Source organism: Mangifera indica, chromosome 2 (genome assembly GCF_011075055.1).
Source record: "Mangifera indica cultivar Alphonso chromosome 2, CATAS_Mindica_2.1, whole genome shotgun sequence".
Lineage (NCBI taxonomy): Eukaryota > Viridiplantae > Streptophyta > Magnoliopsida > Sapindales > Anacardiaceae > Mangifera > Mangifera indica.
Genome location: NC_058138.1, coordinates 9997606 through 10017412, shown reverse-complemented (window position 1 = coordinate 10017412; position 19807 = coordinate 9997606). Strand labels below are relative to the sequence as shown.

The following is a 19807-nucleotide window of genomic DNA, read 5'->3' as shown; positions in this document are numbered from 1 at the left end:
CTCTCTTAACAGAAATAGTGGTAAAGTGCTTCCAAACATGAAAACTTTAGAGTCATATTTAATATTTAGCATGAAATAGACCTGCGATTGTTACTCAAAGAAAAAACGTGTCTAAAATAAGATATGTCTCTCATATTCTAAAGATAATATCAACTTAACGCACTTGTGTGATCATGCCATAACTATAAGGCTGGATACATAACTTTGTCATATCTATGGACTAGGGTTGGATTCGAATCGAGCCCATTTGAGCTCGAGCTTGGCTCGAACGAGCCCAAAATGAGTCAACCCTATATAGGCTCGGTTGAGCTACTCGTCAAAATTTTCAATTAAAAATTTTGATACAAAACGACTTCATTTTGACCAATATGTATTAAAACGATATTGTTTTGATAACAAAATAGTTAAAAACTTGAGCTCTTGAAATAAGGAGAAAGACGTTAGCCTGGAGATTGCAAAATAATACCTCTAAAGTGGAAAACCAGGATCCAAGAGCTGAAAGAAACTAGGCAATGTAGTAAGATGTTACTGTGTATTGGAAATTTTGGAAAAGTGAACAATTTGCTATGCATGATGCTATTCGTGTTGTTGCTATAACAATAGCATACGTTGATCACCATGCATTTACATCAAAAAATGACATTGAACGGGAATGGAGGGATAAAGATAAACTCAAGAAATGCACAAAAATCTCCTTACATAGTAATAGTAATATTATTAGTCAACTTTAGCCTAAGGATTTGGATTGCCTAGCTCTTGAATATTTGTACATGTCAAGCTCTTATTTAAAAATCTTGGAGGACTTCTTCAAAGTGATGCCAAAGCTCAAAGTTTTAAATTTGGTTCAATTGCATCGATCGTCTTTGCCATCATCCCTTCATCTTTTGAAAAACCTTCGAACACTATGTTTAGATGATAGCACAATTAACGATGTTGCTATTATTGGAAAGCTAAAGAAACTAAAAGTCCTTAGCTTGAAACATTCATTTATTAAGAAGTTGTCTAAAGAAATAGGTGAATTGACTGAACTCAAGTTATTAGATTTAAGCAGTTGTAAACAATTGCAAGTCATTGTGCCAAATGTGATATCAGAGTTATTACAATTGGAAGAATTTCATATAAAGGGATGCCCTATTCAGTGGAAGGTTGATGTACTTAAGGAGTTAAAACTCTTGTCTAATATCTCAAGTGTAGAATTGGATGTTAGAGATAACAAGGTGTTGCCTAAAAATTTATTTGCCAAAGAGCTTAAAGGGTACAAAATATCAATAGGAGGTTTTTGGAAAATATTTCGAGAATATGGCGAACTTGAGCATTATGGGGAACATTAGCTTTTGAGGATGTTGGAAGTTCAATTTAATTCTATCAAGTCACTAGAAGAATTACATGGATTCAAGAACGTTGAACTCTTACAGTTAGCTGAATTTTCAGAAGATAAGAACTCTGTTGAGGATTCAAAATTTGATTTGCAGTGCAATGAATTGATGCCTTTGTTTAATGAAAAGGTTTGATTGACTATAACTTCTTGTATTTCTCTATTATATATTCTTGTTTTCTTTTATACTTCTTCACATTTATTCACATATAGTTGTGATATTGTTTTTTCAACCACTTTTTGCAATTTTTTTTTTCTAGTGATTTAAATTTTCTATTCAATTTCATTACCATGTCCTTCTCTTGAATTTCCATATAATGATGCAATTTCTGTCAAACTGATTTTATTAAATTATTTTTTTAAGTTTCTTCTCACATAAATTCATATATATATTGAAACAACAATTAACTTTGGTTGCATGTTATTTTTACCAATTTTAGGATGTTGGTTCTATACAATATTAGTCTAGGAAAGATTTGGGATAGCCGAATTTCAACTTTCTCTCAAAATTTGAAACGATTGAAGGTCGAGAGATGTGGAAAGATGACACATGTGTTTCCATTTTCCATAGCCAAAAACCTCTAACAACTTCAATGCCTGGAGATAATAGATTGTGAGGTTTTAGAGAAGATTGTTGAAGAAGGAGCTGAACTTGTTGTTAATTCTATCTTTCCACAAGTAACTGAATTGGTGCTCAAAAGACTACCAAAACTTACAATTTTCTATCCAGGAATACATGTTTCAGAATTCCCAATGTTAAAAAGGTTGGTGATAGAATATTGTGAAAATTTGACTTCGAGATGTTTGGGCTTGCAAGATGATAACAAGAAGGGTGCACTTCCAAAATCAGAGTCAAAATTCCTCTGCTTAGAAAATAAGGTACAAATCTCTTGTTTTAAATATGTGATTCTTAATGTCTATTTTTGCTTGAACCAAAATCTAGAAAATAAAACAAGAATGATCAATTGAATTTGGACAATTCTGTTATGGGACAATTCTGTTAAGCAAAAAATCAATGTAATTTTGAATCAAATTATCTATAGACACTATCTAATATGAGTCACACATTTTAATTGCATTATGTGATTCATAGCATCTCTTTTATTTTTATTTTTATTTTTATGTTTTTTTTTTGGTTGAAGTAATCTAAGTTGTGAAAACCAAAAATAAAATTTTATTTTTTTATTAGAAATATATTTAATAGGTGCATGGTCTGTCTTATTATTGGAAAGCTTAATGAGTTGACTGATTTTTCATTACTATTGATCTTATGTACGACTAAATTCAAAGGAAACAAGGAAAAAATTTATTAATTAAACTTTTTTTTTTAATGAATATGTAGATCAACCACAATTTGGAGGAATTTGAATTACAGGATGGTGTGAGAGAAATTAGATGGCAGAGTCAATATAAAGTTCTTACTATCTTGCTGGATAAAGCAAATATTCCACTTGGACTCCTTCAAAGATTTCAAAGTGTGAAAAGGCTTTAACTATATGTGTGTGAATACGAAGAAATTAAGAGTGTATCTAATCTTCCAAGTCTTGAAGATCTATATGTGATGCATTGTATGAAATTGATGAGTCTAATGCCATCTTCAACTTCTTTCCAGAATCTTAAAGTCCTAGATGTCTGGCGTGTGAATGGGTTAGTTGCGTTAACAACACCTTCAGTGGCTAGAAGCTTGGTGCAGTTAAGAGAATTGAGAATATCAAATTGTGGAATGTTGGTTGAAATAGTAGAGAATGAGGGAGATGCAACAAGTAGCAAAATTGTTTTTGACAATTTGAAGTTGTTGTCACTTAAAGTGTTAGAAAGTCTCACATACTTTTGCTCTGGGAATTACTCTTTCAATTTCTCATCATTAGAAGAATTAATTATAAGAAAATGTCCCAAAATGAAGACTTTCTCTCAAGGAATGTTAAGCACTCCAAAGTTGTACAAAGTCAATTATGAGGAAATGGAAATAGAAAATGAAGGGAATGATCTTAAAAAAATCGTATATGGATTGTGCAAAAAGAAAGATGAGGTATGCAATCAATTAATTTGTTTTCTGTAATTACTTATGTATGCAAGTTTAGTTAGTTTAGAAAAAGAGACAAAGAATTAGTGCAATTTTTAATTACTTTATATTGAAACAATTATCAACTTGTAATGTAGGAAATCTCCATTGATTTCAAGTACAAGACATTCAAAGATGATAATTCTACATAAATTTGCTATAACCAACATCCAACTTCCTTCTATCAAAATTTGACACACTTGATCCTTTGGAATTGTGGAAATATAAAATATGCATTTCCACCTTCCATTGTCGGAAGTCTCCACCAACTCCAACAACTAAAGATAAGGTATTGTATGGCTTTAGAAGAGATTGTTACAAAAGAAGAAGGAGTAAATGTTGTGGTCAATTTTGTCTTTCCGAATGTAACTTTATTGACGCTTGAGAATCTGCCAAATCTTACAACTTTCTGTCCTGAAATACATACTTTAGAATGGCCAAAGTTGAAGGAATTGGTGGTCAGAAATTGTGCCAAATGTTTGAGCTTCACAAGCATCACTGAGGAGAGTGAAATTGATAGTTTAGATTCAAAAGTTAACTTCTTGGACATAAGGTATGAATATCTTCTTGAAAAAGAATTAATATTCTCTCTCTATATGTTTTAACACTTTATTCAAAACTTTAATTGTGGAATTCTTATCTTCTGTGATTTTCCTTTGGAATTGAAGTTTAGAAAAATTCATGGTTATTTGATTTAAAACTTTTCTCTTTTGGATTGTATCAACTAGAGTCATTTAAGTCCTATTTTTTAAATATATTATCCATTATAATTTTAGAAATCAACAATAAAATTTTATTTTTACTTGAAAAAAATTTGCAACTTGAATGCATACTAAACAGGATGGTAAATTCAAAATTAGTTTAACTTGATTAATGTTTTGTTTATTTAATGGTTATTTGATTTGAAGAATTTCTCTTTAGGATTCTATCAATTAAAGTCATTGAAGTCCTACTTTTTAAATAGATTATTAATTATGATTTTAGAAATCAACAATAAAATTTTATTTTTACTTTGTAAAAAATGAGCAATTTTCATTCATACTAAAAAGGATGATAAATTCAAAAATTAGTGTAACTGGATTAAAGTTTTGTTTTAAAAATATCAAATACTAACTGAATTTTGTTTTGATGAATTTGTAGATCAACTCCCATTTGGAGGTATTTGAATTTCAGAATGGTTTAGCAGAAATTACTTGGCAAAATAAATCTAAAACTCTTGAAATCTCTTATGATAAGTCAGCATATATTCCACTTGGACCCATTCAGAGATTTCACAAACTGAAAAAGCTTCAATTAAATGGATGTAATTACAAAGAAATTAAGACGCTATCGGATCTTCTAAGTCTTGAAGTTCTAGATGTATCTTGGTGTGAAATGTTGTTGAGTCCATTGCTATCTACACCTTCTTTCCAGAATCTTAAAGTTCTTGCAGTAGAAGGTTGCCATGGGTTGGTTAACTTAACAACACCTTCAATAGCTAGAAGTTTGGTGCAATTGAGAGAATTGAGAATATCAAATTGTGAAATGATGATTGAAATATTAGAAAACGAGGGAGATGCAGTATGGAGTAGTGAACAAGTTGTTTTAAATAATTTGAACAAGTTGTCACTTGAATATTTAGATGGTCTCTTATATTTTTGCTCTAGGAATTACTCTATCAATTTCCCATCTTTGGAAGAGTTAATTATAGAAGATTGCCCCAATACGAAGTATTTTTGCCAAGGAATGTTAAGCACACCAATGTTACACAAAGTCAATTATGAGAGAAAGGAGGTAGAAAATGAAGATAATGACTTGAATTCAACCATACAGAGAGCACACAAAGAAAAGGTATGCATTAAATTAATTAGCTTAAATAGATTTATGCAATTTTTTAATAATAATATATTTTGGGTGTTAATTATAATAAATTTTTTTTAAAAATGTTGACCTTGATTCTACATTAAAAAAAAATATTAGTTTGTGCATCTACTGAGCATTATTATTTAACTAGTGGTCACCACACATTTTCATGCCCCTTTACTAGGATACAACTGGCTATCAATTTATTATATTTTTATTCTTCTTGGTTCCTATTGAACATATTAAAATTTTTCATATGTTTTTAAGTTAAAATTAATTTTAAATTGATTGACACATGATTTTTCTTTATGTTGACTCCAATATAAAGACATTGAAATTAAATAGAAAGGATATTACGGCGATTTGGCAAGGAGAGTTTTAAGAGAACTTTTGCATAATAGAAACTCTTGGATTGATTACGAATGAATATACATATATTCCGATTCAAATCCTTCAGAAATTTGTCAGTCTTGAAAACCTCATATTGAAAGTGAGTTCATACGAAAAATTATTCTGGCTTGGAGAAGGTGAAGAGGACATTGGAGTATTCACAAACTTAAAACAATTAGAATTGTGGGGGCTGTTTAATTTAAAGTGTATTTCAAAGCAAGACTTTCGACTGAACTCAGTTCTTCAAAATCTTCATTCTTTAAATGTATACTACTATCACAATTTGAATACTTTGTTGATGCTTTCACTGTCTTTTGAAAATCTAAGGACTTTAAGGGTACATCATTGTAATGGAATGCAAAACTTAATGACATCTTCAATAGCCAAAAGTCTAATGTGTCTTGAAAGTTTGTCAATAGAAGAATGTGAAATGATGATAGAAGTATTAGCAAATGAGGGAGATATATTGAACGGTGAAATTGTTTTTGGGAAATTGAAGAAATTGTCTTTGCTTGGTTTAGAAATTCTCACACACTTCTACTATAGGAATTGCACCTTAAAATTCCCATTCTTGAGAGCATTGTTTGTGAGTAGATGCTCCAAGATGAAAATTTTCTCTAGAGGAGGCTTAAGCATGCCAAGGTTAGTAGAAGTGAACAGGAAAAACTGTTCAAATGATTTAAATTCAGTTACACAACAATTACAAAATGGTAAGTAATCATTTATTTAACAATATATTTTTGATTAGAGTTCTTTATTCTCCTTAATTGAATTAACTCTAATCAATCATGTATGACCTTTAGTATTGAATCAAAATCCTCAAAGTGAGAAGCTACAATACTAGGATTTATGTGTTTTTCAAGTAGTGAGGTGTTTATTGACGAAATTCTTTATCTTGTGGTTTCATTCTCTACAGTTTTGGTTTTCAGTATTAATGTCTTGTTCTTTATGATAACAGATTGTGCAAAGTTGTGGGAAAGATTCCCCGGATATTAGACTACAAAGTCAAATGGTAAGTGTGTGGTATTAGATGAGTTTACATTGTCCATAGTTTTTGTTTTTACCATTAATGTATTGTTCTCTATGATTACAGATTGTGCAAGGTTATGGGGAAAAATTCCCATGGTAGCAAACTGCAAAGTCACATGGTAAGTGTGTGGTATTAGATGAGTTTACATTGTCTATTTAAATATAATTCATAAGAAGTCAATTGGTTAAATAGATTTTGGGTATTATATTTTAAGATATTGGAAGGTTAAAAATAATATTGATTAATAATTCAATAGACTATAGTGACATTAGCCAATTATATAAATTTTGGTAGAGTTGGGCGTCTAATGGAAAGGGTGTTTAAAAATATCCGATAACTGAATCAAACTGATTTTTAAATAAAAAATCGATCCAAAAATAAGTTATTTGAAAAACTAGTTTAAGTACCAATTAAAAAAAATAGAAAATCCGGTTCATCAACTTTTTATAAAAGGTTAACTGAATGAAACCAGTTTTAAAAAAATTGAATTAAAAATTAATAAAATATTGATAATATTTAAAAAAACTTGGAAAAAAATAATAAAAATAAGATATTTCTTTGAAATTTAGTTCAAAACCGATTAATTGAAAATTTGGTTTGGTTTATCAATAATTTCAGTTCAATTTCAGTTTATGATTTTCTCCAAACTGACAATTTGGTTTGGTTCAAAAAATTGTCAAATTGGTTCGGTTAACCGATTTTGAACACCCCTATCTAATGGCAATGACTCATGTCAAGTTTGCTCTAGGATCTAGCTTAGTAGCTTCATTTTACCATCAATTTCAAACCGTGATAACAACCACATGATAAGAGTATGATTTGAGCGAAGCTGACTTGAGCTTGAAAATCAACTCAGCTCAATCGAGCCCAAAATGAGCAGTCATGGCTTGAGCCATAGTGTTAAGAATTTGTTGCGTTTAAGCCGTTTTCCTTTTTAAAGCCTTGTTCTCATCTGGTTGTTCTTCATAATGGCAATGCATTGTAGGCAGTGATCTTAGAGATTCAATTACAATGTACACGTGTTCAAATTTTTTTTACTGGGTTTAGGTATGGTCTTTTTTGTTGCTTTCAGTTGTAGTGGTGGTTAAATCCTTTAACCCTTTATAAATCATCAAATTTTAAAGATTCATTAACAACTGTAATTGACTACTATACGAGTTAGCAAAGCAGACTTTTTGCAACCCAAAAGGATTCTTGTGACATGGGATGTTCATATATAAACAATATCTCTCGTGTTTTCTCAATGCAAAATTCATCTAGGATGTTACACATTGGTATCACTTTATGTGGATATTTGAAGATGTTGATTTTGATAATTTCTCTGTTCTTACTATTATATCTATTCGTTATCTCCGCACCTTATTCACTGATGCAAGAAATACGCTTTTTGTAGCAATCTTTTCTTTGACTTGGATATATCTTTCCACAGGTTGCTGTCAAGAAGCAAACACTGAAATGTATTGCAGATTACTTTGTTGATTTAACTTGTAAACCCGCCGGACTCAGTTACAACTATGGAGCCATATTTATCGTGTAAATTATCTTGCCAATTCTCAAGTATATTCACTTTCATGTTTGATTCTGAAGTTTCTAGTCTCAAATCCATGTTTCCTGCCTGTTTCCATCTTCTGGTGTGTTTTCAGCCTTTTCTCTATAATTCCCTGGAGGTCTCTGGCTCTCTGTGGTTCTCCTCTGCATCGGCCTAGCTTCTTCCCGTGAGTTCTTGGGTCCTGTGGAGGCGCCGTTCTGCTGCTGGTCTATTTTGGCTTGGATTGGCTCTCTGCACCTGCTTTGGTGCTGAAATCCTCTCCCGTTCTCTTGCCTCTCTCCTTCTGTGGAGTTGCTGATTCCTGCATCCCTCTCCCCTGTTGGTTCTCTCCTGCATTGGTGTTCATTGGGTTTATTGGCCTTTTGCTGCCTTGCTGCTGCCGAATTGAGTTCTTGGCTGCTGGTTCTGCTGGCTTCTTTCTTCGTTTGATGGTTGCTGCTTTCTTAATCCTTTCTCTCCCAGCGTCTTTTCTTGTGTCTTCAGGAGCGTTCCAGCAGTGTTTTTGCGTGGGTGGTTCTTGGTTGTGGTTCCAGTAAGTTGCGTCTTAGTGAAATGGTTGCACATTGGTCCATTTCTGTGTTTGCTCCTGGTTCCTGGGATGCTGCATGCTGCATCAGGTGTGTGCCGGTTGACGCTTCACACTGTTGGCTGGGTTCTTCTTGCTGTCTTTGGCGTCCTGCCATGGCTGGATGTGCTGGATTTATGGTTATTTTAATTTCAGTTGGTCGTCTCTAGTACGTTTTCTGTTCTTAAGTGGTTCGTTGTTGGTTTGCAATTGAGTGAGAGTTTTAGCCATTGGGCTCGTGATGTCTTGTACTTGAGTGTTCTGTGGCTATCCTATGGGATGAGCTTAGGTTGTTTTTGTGCCCCATTTTTGGGTTTTTAATGTGTATATTTACTTACCAAAAAAAAAAATTGAGTTGGAAGTGTTTCTGCTTATTCTCATATTGGAGTCCTGTGATCTAGGTTGTAAATTCTTGATTACAAACCATGAATGTTTATAGTAAACAGGTCATTTTGTGTGCATTGCATGCACTTTGTAGTCATAACTCTTATACAAATATTTATCACTTGAAAAAGTTAATTTTGTACTACACCTGAAATACACTACACTTCCTATTTTTAATCACCACAATCGGAATAATCACCAATTGTAATTATTGTTATGTTGTCTCTATAAATCAAAATTCCAACTTCATGAAATCAAATACACAAAGAAGGAAGAAAGCATGAGGTGATATAAAGATCAAAGAGTTAGGATTAGAGATTTTATTAGAACTATTATCAAGTTCAGGCTTTTCCATTAAGTTTTAGAAATTTGGAACTCATGTTCCTTTAACATGTTGGAGATTTTATCCACGAATCCAACTAGTCTAAAAAATGAAGTATAATAATTTGGAGATTTTTATGACGATTTCATAATTTAAAAAAGGTTCTTGACGAATTTTAAGCCATATCTATTACAATTCTGGTAAGTTAGTAAAATCTTAATTTGGTTTATGTTTTTACTGTGGCCTTTGCACGTAGGGTATTGTCTGTAATTGAGATTGAGAATGTCTAAGCGAATTTGTGATTTTGCTTTTGTTTTTATTGTTAGCTGGGTTAGTTTTGGGTTGAAGCAGGGTGAAATGTCTATTGGGCTTTCCTGGGTTGCATCTCTAGCCCTATAAAATTTGCATAGTGACATTTATGTGAGATTATATAAATTAATAAAATTATACGTACAAATTTTTGATATACAATTTGAGCATATTAATAATGCATTATTATATGATTGAATGATTTTGATTAAAGATAAAATAATACCTAATCACATTATAAGACATCATTGTGTATAAAAAATATGTATATATAACATTGTTCTATAACATTATTATCATAATGATTTTTAGTTAATATTATGGTTGGATGAGATCCAATTTGGCTCTTGTTTGGCTTGGTACTTGGTCCAAATGATTCATGCTTAAGTAACGATAGCCTCATTTCAAGATAAAGTCAAGTTAGCATGATTCAATCGAATTACCAACAAATTCATCTTCTCTCACGAGTTTTCTTCTTCTTCGACGATTCTTTATCTTCATCTCTGGTGATCCTTCGTCTTCTTCTCTGACAACCTTTCTAATGAAAATCACTATCAATCAAGCAAATTTGATCTCGCGCTAGCCTTTATTTGGGCACAATTCGGGTTGACTCAAATCCACCCCTAATTAATATTAATTAATGCAACATTAACAATGGTAACCTCAAAAGCAATTTTGTATATACTTGATGATATATAGAGTTGAATTTGAATCAAATCAAACTCGATCTCACCTCAAAGTCATTTGAGCTTAGCTCGCTTGAGAGGAAATGATCAAGTTTGGGTTGAGTTCAAACTCAATTTGAGCAAAAAACTAACAAAAATAATACATTTTTTATGTGTATTAATTAAAACGATATTATTTTAATTGATTCATATCGAAAATTTCCAAACATGCAAACTTGACAAATTGAACACCCCTAAAACTCAAACTAAAAAATATTTAACTCTCGAATTCAAGCTTGAGTTCGTTTAAACCAAGCTCGTTTTAAGCTCATTCGAGCCAAATTCATTTTCAAGTTTGAACAAGTTCGACTCAAATCAAACTTAATAATATGACACAAATCTGACATATTTTATTTGGATTTTAAATTTATGAACTAACTCAATAATGTTCTCAAATAAGTACCATAAAATGTTGGTATTTACAGTATGAAACTTGCCATTTTTCAAGCTTGAGAACCTTAAAACTAGCAGCGATTTAACAGAAAGAAAAGTTTCAATGCAAAAGTGAAAGCACTATCCAAATGGGGGCAAAAATAAGAAACACTTGATTTTTCTATCAAAGTTTGCATGCAGGAGACTTAAATATGAGGATTTTAGGTTTCACAAGCTCTGATAACCATACAGCTTTCAAAGAAGTAGAGCAAACACAGCGGCAAACTGCTAAACTGATGCTGCAGAGGGATGAATTTACAAATCCATTTATTCTGAGAATACCTGAAAATAATAAGAACAAAGAGTTGTTGATTTGACACATGCTCGAGAATTCTATCCAGAAGAACTTTACATCATTGTGCAGCCTTTGCGTGACTCATCTTGATATTTTCATGGTATGATGTGATCATAGGAGAATGAGAAGCTTCCACCAGAACATTTTCTTGGATTTTTTTTCATAAATTTCTGTAAATTTTGTCATCTGCTTCTCTACAAACTAACCGAACTCTTACCTCTCCAATGCCACTTTTAAATCAGGCCTTGCATTTGGAGCTCTCATGGCACCAAGAATTATACGAGAGGTAGGAAATCTTTCTGCAGAAATATGTTTCATCGAAATTTGGAAACAGATGATCCTTGCAATTGTCGATAGAATCCAGAAGATGCAACAGATGATCACTTTCTTGTACCTCAGAGCCTTGCATTGTATACTTTTTGACACATCTAGCAAATTTTCACTTGAAAGTTCGTCTCTAATAAAAAATCTAGACGGTAGCCACCATGCGTAAGAACTTTTATCACTAGTAAATCTACAGAATGAGTCTTGGCACGAGGAGACTTTTTAGTAACCTTATTGCAACAAATCATCTATCTATATACACTTAATACCCTTGAAATTATCAAGTGGCCCCTTTCCCTTAGCATGGATAGCTGGGTAATTACCTTGAAACTCTATGAACCAGATATAGCACCTAATTCAGGGCTGCACTCTGCAACAGCGATGATAATCGGCTGCCATCCTGCTTGATTATGAATAATCCATTTCTTTATGGTAATTACCATGTTCAAGATCTGAAGTATGTCACCTAATGTAAGCTCTGTCAAGCACATATTCTTCAAAATAGTACCGGCTTCATATCTACAAACAAAAATGCAAAAGCACACAAGACAGAATGAAAAAACAGTGTAATTATAAATCCTAGAGGCTAAGTAAGGCTAAACTAAACAAAGGAAATTTACCTGCATTGAGAAGCCATTATTGCAGATTGCCCTCCAGGAGACACCAGAAACTTTTTAATTTTTTCCCATGTCATTTCTGAGATTTGCATAGGATTACCAGCAATAGGGTTCACACATTTCCAGAGTTTCTCATTCCTACCAACATACAAGTTCATAGCTCCAATTTTTTGCTTCACTACCATCTGCTGATCAACAGCAATTTCCAAGGCCTTTTTAATGTCAATATTCTGATGCTTTGGATCCCCATATCGAATGCAATCAATTATATTACCTTCAGTCGGCATTATCTTTTCAGTTTTCAAGTAGTTCAATGTTAGTAACACAACTCCTACGAGGCTTTGGACATAATCAGAAGGTTTTGGACAACCCCACGTCCCCCATGTGACACTACTAGGAATGTTAATCGAGTTCACTGGTGAAGAAAGCGACAGCTTCTTATACTCTATATGTCCATTTTGTGACTGACTCAATAACGCAGGCTTCGGATTCATGCTAGTAGGATCAAATTGGGTGACTCCGCTACCTTTTTGGACAGAACTAGTAGGCTGATTAGTGAGATTGTTTAGCGCTAAAGGCAGTGGTGGATATTGATTTCTATAACCATTCTGAACAACATTGAAAGGAGTAAATCCATCCGGGCAAGGCCCCATCAGGGAACTCTTGGGATTATAATTGGTACTAGGTTGGTGATAATTTACTGGTTTCTGATCTTCCAGAATATTGACTAGTGAACTATTACTAAATTTCTCATTAGAATTTCCTAATTGGGGAACTTGTACATGAACAAAAGGCATATCATTAGGGACAGAAATTTTGTTACCAAGTTTAGTCGTTAATGGAGGGCTTCCAGCCACAAGACTTGTCCAGAGCCATATGCTCTTGGCAGCGGCAAGGAGAGGAGCTGAGGCTTTCTGTGGTTGAGCAAGCAGAATGTTGTATCTTCTCATCCTCAATTGATGGAGAGCATTGGAGAAATCTCTATCTCCAGAAATTAACATTATATTTGCAGGTGCAGGATTGTCCACTGCCCAGAACAACATGTCCACTAGAATTTTCTTGTCACTTGCATCTTTAACCCCTGCTCATTCAACAAAACAACCCATAAATATTCATTGAATTTCCTGAAAATCTTCAACCCTGAAAAACAAAATTCCTCAAAACATAATGCAAATTCTAGGAAAACTAAGTCGGTAAGATCAAATTTCGAAATGTTAATCCAAATTCATCCTGATCAAAACAGAAAATTTAGTGAAATTAATAAATTTTTTTGTGAGTCCAGAGTCATAAGAATCTTAATCTCCCCTGCACTCCATCTAATTAGCATTATCTATAAGTTAAGAATCGTAACAGTAAAAGAAAGAAGAGTAAAGTTGAAAGATGGTAATTATATATGATGATGAAAGAGGTACCAGGAGGGACTTGGTTGAGGGAGATGCCGGTGCTGGAGAGGGCATGTTGCACAGATTGAGGGATCCGATTGGTGTCACCATAGGCAGAAATGGACAAAGGTCCACAGTAATTCAACTTAGCAATGGCAGAGCTGATATTCTGAGCAATTGCATGAGGCTCACACCCTTTTGGCACCTGACAATTCTCTATATCCCACCACACTGAAGTCTTAGCGTTCACATATTGCTTCTCTGCAACTCCTCCTCCAACTCCCATGGCTGAAATCTCCACCTCCTTCTTCGTTCAACAGCTGTTCTCTATATAGATGTAAAACTTAACGCTGAAGAAGATGAGTTCAAGAAGCAAAGAGCAAAGAATGGACCCATAATGTCTAGCCTTTTCTAAAAATCTATTTATATAGGTGCATTGTAAGTATATGCTTCGGTGCTTTAACTGTGGTCTGGGGGATGACTAGGTCAAGTCTACTTGATTCATTTTCTTTAATTTCCATGCATACGAGATTTTTTATTCTTTGCATTTTAGTCCCTGTGGGTCCAAATATTATTCTTAAACACTAAGAATGTTTTTGGATTGAGTAATTTTTTATTATCTAAAATGAAATTTGAGTCTACGAAATTGTCTTGAAGATTATTAAGTGTTAGACTTTTTGGCCCTTCATCTCCTTTGAATTGAGGCCCAACCTAGCTCCTGTCATTAGAACATTATTTGTTCAATTAATTAAGGTATATAAATAATTATAGTATTTGGTTTGTAATAATAAAACAATAAAAAAATATTACTTTTTTGAAATACCCTAAAATGTGTTAGCGGAAAACTACAACAAATCAAAGGTGGGAGATTTGAGAGAAATGAAATAGGATAAATTGTAGTAAATCAAAATGTGTGGATTGAATTGAAGAGTCTAACACTTATTGTTAAGGTCTGTTGACCCACCTTGGATCAACATCGAGAGAGCAATGTCATGGGATTAGGCGGAGGGCAATATCAAAGTAGTGATGGTGATCCGGTGGAAAACAAAAGGGTGGTGACAACAAAAAAAGGACAATCTCATGAAACCAACCACAGATTTCTAGTGATGTAAGTGAGGGCAATGCAACCAAGGAATCGAGATCTTGGTAAATGACGTTGTGAAAGAGGAAAGATTACAAAGGTTAAGAGTTACTTATTATTTTAAAAGTAATATTATCTGTACTCATTTTTTCTACATAATTTATATATATAGATAATATGTTATTTTATAATTATATATTGTTTTGCTTTTAATTCAAAATCACACAATGACATATCATCTATATATTATAATAGATACACATAATTTTATTATAATTTTAATTAAATAATAAGGTGTTTTTATTCTAAAATAATAATAGATAAGGGAAAATTATAATTAATAATTAGATTATTTCATATTACCTTTAAATTATCTAAATAATATTTTTTATTACCTAACAAACTAAATAAGATAATATAATAATAATATTATTATTACACATTGAAGGTGAATGGGAGAAAATTTTGCAAAGATTGATGGAACAAGTGGCCTCTTTAGGTAGTGGACCGACGACTATTATTTAGTATGTGCTTTTGATTTCACATGCAAAAATAATAGGAATATTTTTCTATGAATTTCAGGGGCCCATGATGGAGCTTGTGCCTGTCAGACCACCTGATGTGGCGGTTCCTTATTGGTTCAATAATTTTAGGACGATAGAAACCTTTCTTCACGTTTTATCTCAAAGCCAATAGCATGAAATTTTCTATTACAACCACTAGCTTTTTGTTTTTAGGTCATTTTCAAATGTGGAATTTCCCTAATGGACTAATTCGACTTAATGATGTTACATCTTCTGATTCTTTCTTCATGAATAGATTCAAACCAATTCGGTTCGAATGAGGTATGACATGACTAAGCCAAATTCAAATTTGAGTTTCAGTTGAATGGTTTAATTTAATTTTAATTTGAATCTTATAAGTTATAACACCTACACAAATATCTCAAGAGTATTCAAGTTATTTAATTAAATTTTAAGTTGAGAGAAATTTCAATTAATTAAAGAAAAAGAGACAAGGAATAGTTGTTTGATTTGATTTGATATTTGGTTTAATTTAAATCGAATTTATGTTAAGGTTTCAGTTTAATAATTGATTCAAGTTCATTTGGATTTTCTTTCAATAATATTATATATCATATCAATGATATTATTCAGTTCATCAACAACTCTATTACTATATATTCAACCATATTAAACGAGTTCGAGATTGAGTTATACATTATAAATTTAAATCAAACTTGAGTTCGAATAAGCCTATATTTAGATTCAATTTGGTTTGAATTCAATCTTTTTTTTTTTTTTGTGCATAATTTTTTTATTTATTTGATAAATTATCATTGATCCTATTACAAGTGTTTGTTTGTGTGTGGAGAAATTTATTCTTGAATTTTTTTATATAAATATGATATAAATTAATTTTTATTAACTTTTTTTCAAAAAAAAAACTGTATTTAGCAAAGGAGTAGCATTACATACGTGTATAAATAATAAACACAAATTTATGCACAAATACTGATATATTACCATATGATTCTATATTATTCTATCTTTAATTCAAAATCATTTGATGGTGACGTGGTATTTTTTTTCACAAGTTTGTCCTTATTATTTGTACAAATAATTTTACAGGGTCATCTTTTTGGGTTGTCTGACCATCAAACTAGTAAACTGTCAATTTAAAATATAAAATTAGTGAAATTAAATAAAAAAATATCACAAATTTGCATATTAATTAAAATATAAAATTAGTAAAATTAAAAAAATAAAATTAATAAAATTTAAAAAAAGAACTCCCAGTTTTGTAAATTAGGTTAGCACCTTTCTTCCAAGAAACTTAATTTCCAATTTGCATAACAATTGTCACCAACCAGCCCACTTGATCATAGCACAACAAAATGGAAATATATGTTAGTTCAAAATCCACTAAATTCTAAATTCCAAAAGGAGACAGTCAACCGTTAGTCAACTATATATTTTTATTTTTTTGTCAACGGAGAATAGAATGGGTGGAAATTTTTAAATAATTATGTGCATGTTTCCTATTCATCATCACATGATCCTATAGGCTTTTATTTATATTATATTTGAACTTAATTACTATTTTTCATCCCAACTCTGGTAAAAGGATGATTTTAAATTATTTAAATTTGAAAAGCTTATTATCTCATCTCTTTATTAAATTTGTTAATACAATTAGCTAATTTTTTTCTTTTTATAAAGTATATAAAAAGATAAATTTTTTGTCTGTACTGAAGTTAAACAATAATTTTACTCTTAAAAAGGTTATAAATTTTTTTATCCATCCCTGATTAATTTTTATAAAAACTAAAAATTATATAAAGAACATTAGAGGATTTGTCGCTTCTTGCTCTGATTTATTATTGGCGAGTTTTGTTTTAGTTGGATCTTATTACTTTCACCAACTCCAAAATCCCTTGTTGCCCACATAAGCCCCAAACACGTCCAGCTTTGTTGGCTCTCCTCAGATGTTTTCCAATAACCAAGAATTTAGTCTGAAAAAAAAAAATATATAAAATAATTAAAATGAAAATATTTTGTTTGTACTATAAGAGATATAAATAATATTATGTATATTATATTATAATAAATAATATACATCTTTTGAGTATTAAAAATAATGTTTGATTATGTCAAATGTGTGAAAAAATAAAAGTTGTTGTCAGAATTCGAATGGAAAATAGTCATTTGCCTATTATATTCTTGGTTATTTTATTTTCTCTTCGGAGATTAATAATTTTTTTAAAATAATAAAATTATATATATTAATAATATATACAATTTTAAATATAAATAATAATATATTATCATATAATTTAGTATATATTATCTCTAATTTAGAACTATCTAATCATATAATTATACATTTTTTTGTATATAAAGTTGTGCATAAAGTTGTCTAGATTATTTATAAATAAGACTGTATATATTATTTATGTATATAACACTACCCTGGTAAAAAATGTGCAATAGTTTAAAGTTGTTTGATACTCATCTGTCTCTATTTACAAATGTAACAAAATAGACTAGTTTTGTTAACACTTAACACTTTACAAGACTATCTTTAAGGTGTGTTCGGTTTAATTAATATTTTATTATTAAAAATAAAAAATTATTACAAACATATATTATCTTGGAAATTATTAGGGTAAAAATTATTACTACATTTAAGAAATTTTGATAAATTTAAATATGCATAAATAATTATTGTGAGATAATTAAAAAAATATATTACCATTGACAATAAAAAATTATTAAAATTTTTTATTATTGATAAAACAAACAAAGAAATATTGGTAATCTTTATATACTTCAACTAAACGTTCTCCAAAAATTTATCTTTAAAAGTAATATTTTATATATAAATAAATCATAAACAATTTTTTTCACAAAATAGGGTAACAGAATTTGATTGCATTATTTTGAAATAAGAGAAAAAATAAACACACATCATCTAATCATAAATTACCACTTTAGTTTGTAAAAATAAATTTATATAATTTATTTATACATATAAATTTATTATGTATTTTATTATTAACATTATTTTATTTGGCTTACATTTTAATAAAATATAATAATAATATTTTATTAAACTAAGATTTTATTATTAAGGCGGTGGGAATCTTAATTTTTTCATAGGAGTTAATTTGATTAACGCGTTCTCCGTAGGTTTTAGCAAATTAGTAACTTGATGTTAATTTTTTTACCATTTTACCTTTGATCAATAAATTAATTTTAATATATTAAATATATTTAATTAAAATAATATCTTAATTTTTTTATTATTATCAATTAAATATAATAATTATTTATAATAAAATTATATGCATAAACAATATATATTACTTTATTCACGAATAATGATATGTCACAATATGATCGGTATTATTTTTTTTTGTAATTTAAAAAAATTGTGTAAATTATTATACACGTAGCATTACTTTTTTTATAATACAATATATGAATTCCCTTATATTAAATTATTTTATCTCTTTGGGTTTAGAATAGGATGGCTTGTTTGACCATTAATGTATTCGAATGCATGGGTTTAAAACTTAGATTGAATCGGTCAATCTAACCAATTGGACCATCATTTGTCAAGAAAAAAATTACAATTTGTTGAAAAGTTGTTTTCAAAGATAGAGTGGATTGAATCGATTAGTTTTAATGGTTAAATAAGATAAAAACTTAAGTTTAATCTAATAAATAAAAATTATTTTTGAGATTTGAACCCAAACCCTTATCTATTAATTTTAAACATGTATATCATGAAATTAAATTTATTTTATATTAAATTAATTTATATTATACATTTAATGATTAATTATACAAACTTGTATTAAATATTATTTTTAAATGGTTAGCCTGACCACTAATCATACAATATGATTGTCAGTTGGACTAGAGCGCCTTTTTTATTAGGTCAACATCTAATCTAATTACAAAAACATTGTACAAACGAAAGATGGAGTATTTTGATAAGATTTTTTTTTCTTCTTTCACATTTGATTTTACTTGAACGAAATTTTAATACAATAGACTAATATTCTAATTCATTCAAAGAAAAATAAATTATTGTGTGATATCTAGTGTTATAAATGGAAAATACCCCTCATTAAAAAAATTAATTACAATTATCAAAATTAAAAAGGTGTATACAAAACTGACTAACTTCTTAGAGTTTATACGTATATGACAAACATATTACATTTGGATGAAAACTACCCATATATGAACAAATTTTAAATTCATTTTATACAATCGAAAACATGTATGGTAAACCTGTATAGTGAAAACAAATCATACTTACCAAATTCAAGTAAGATTTTTTCATGATTAAAATGGAGAAAAATGTTAGTATATTGTTTCTTATCATGTTTTATTGTTTATAAATTTGGCATTTCGTCATTTCTATATATATTTTTTAGGTTTCAAATAATGGTTTCTTCAGTTGAGTTTTTGTATAAAATAACTTGAATCATTTGTGATTTTTATAAAATTTGTCTATGGTTTAGTGTTAGAATATGCTTAGAATTGACTAGTGGTGAAATTGATAATAGAGTTTTTGGGTAATTTAGTCACCATTAGAGTCACATATGA

At 30.3% G+C, this 19807-nt stretch overlaps 2 protein-coding genes across 3 annotated transcripts; one reads left to right on the top strand and one right to left on the bottom strand.

Moving 5' to 3' along the window:
* Positions 1-815: 815 nt before the first annotated feature.
* Positions 816-6798, top strand: LOC123208529 (putative disease resistance protein At4g19050). Its single transcript, XM_044626062.1, has 6 exons — positions 816-1217; positions 1332-1505; positions 2988-3404; positions 4578-5267; positions 6628-6681; positions 6763-6798. The coding sequence occupies exons 1-6, from the start codon at positions 816-818 to the stop codon at positions 6796-6798; spliced, it is 1773 nt and encodes a 590-aa protein (XP_044481997.1).
* Positions 6799-11087: 4289 nt separating this feature from the next.
* LOC123206123 lies at positions 11088-13991 on the bottom strand. 2 transcript variants are annotated; one of them, XM_044623258.1, is made up of 3 exons: positions 13634-13991; positions 12225-13302; positions 11088-12123 (listed from the first exon to the last, which is right to left on the bottom strand). In XM_044623258.1, exons 1-3 carry the CDS (start codon positions 13887-13889, stop codon positions 11937-11939), a joined length of 1521 nt encoding a protein of 506 aa, XP_044479193.1. In that variant the 5' UTR covers positions 13890-13991; the 3' UTR covers positions 11088-11936. The 2 variants fall into 2 exon arrangements, with proteins under 2 accessions (XP_044479193.1, XP_044479201.1); XM_044623266.1 differs by having other exon boundaries at positions 12225-13353; positions 13634-13775.
* Positions 13992-19807: the final 5816 nt, after the last annotated feature.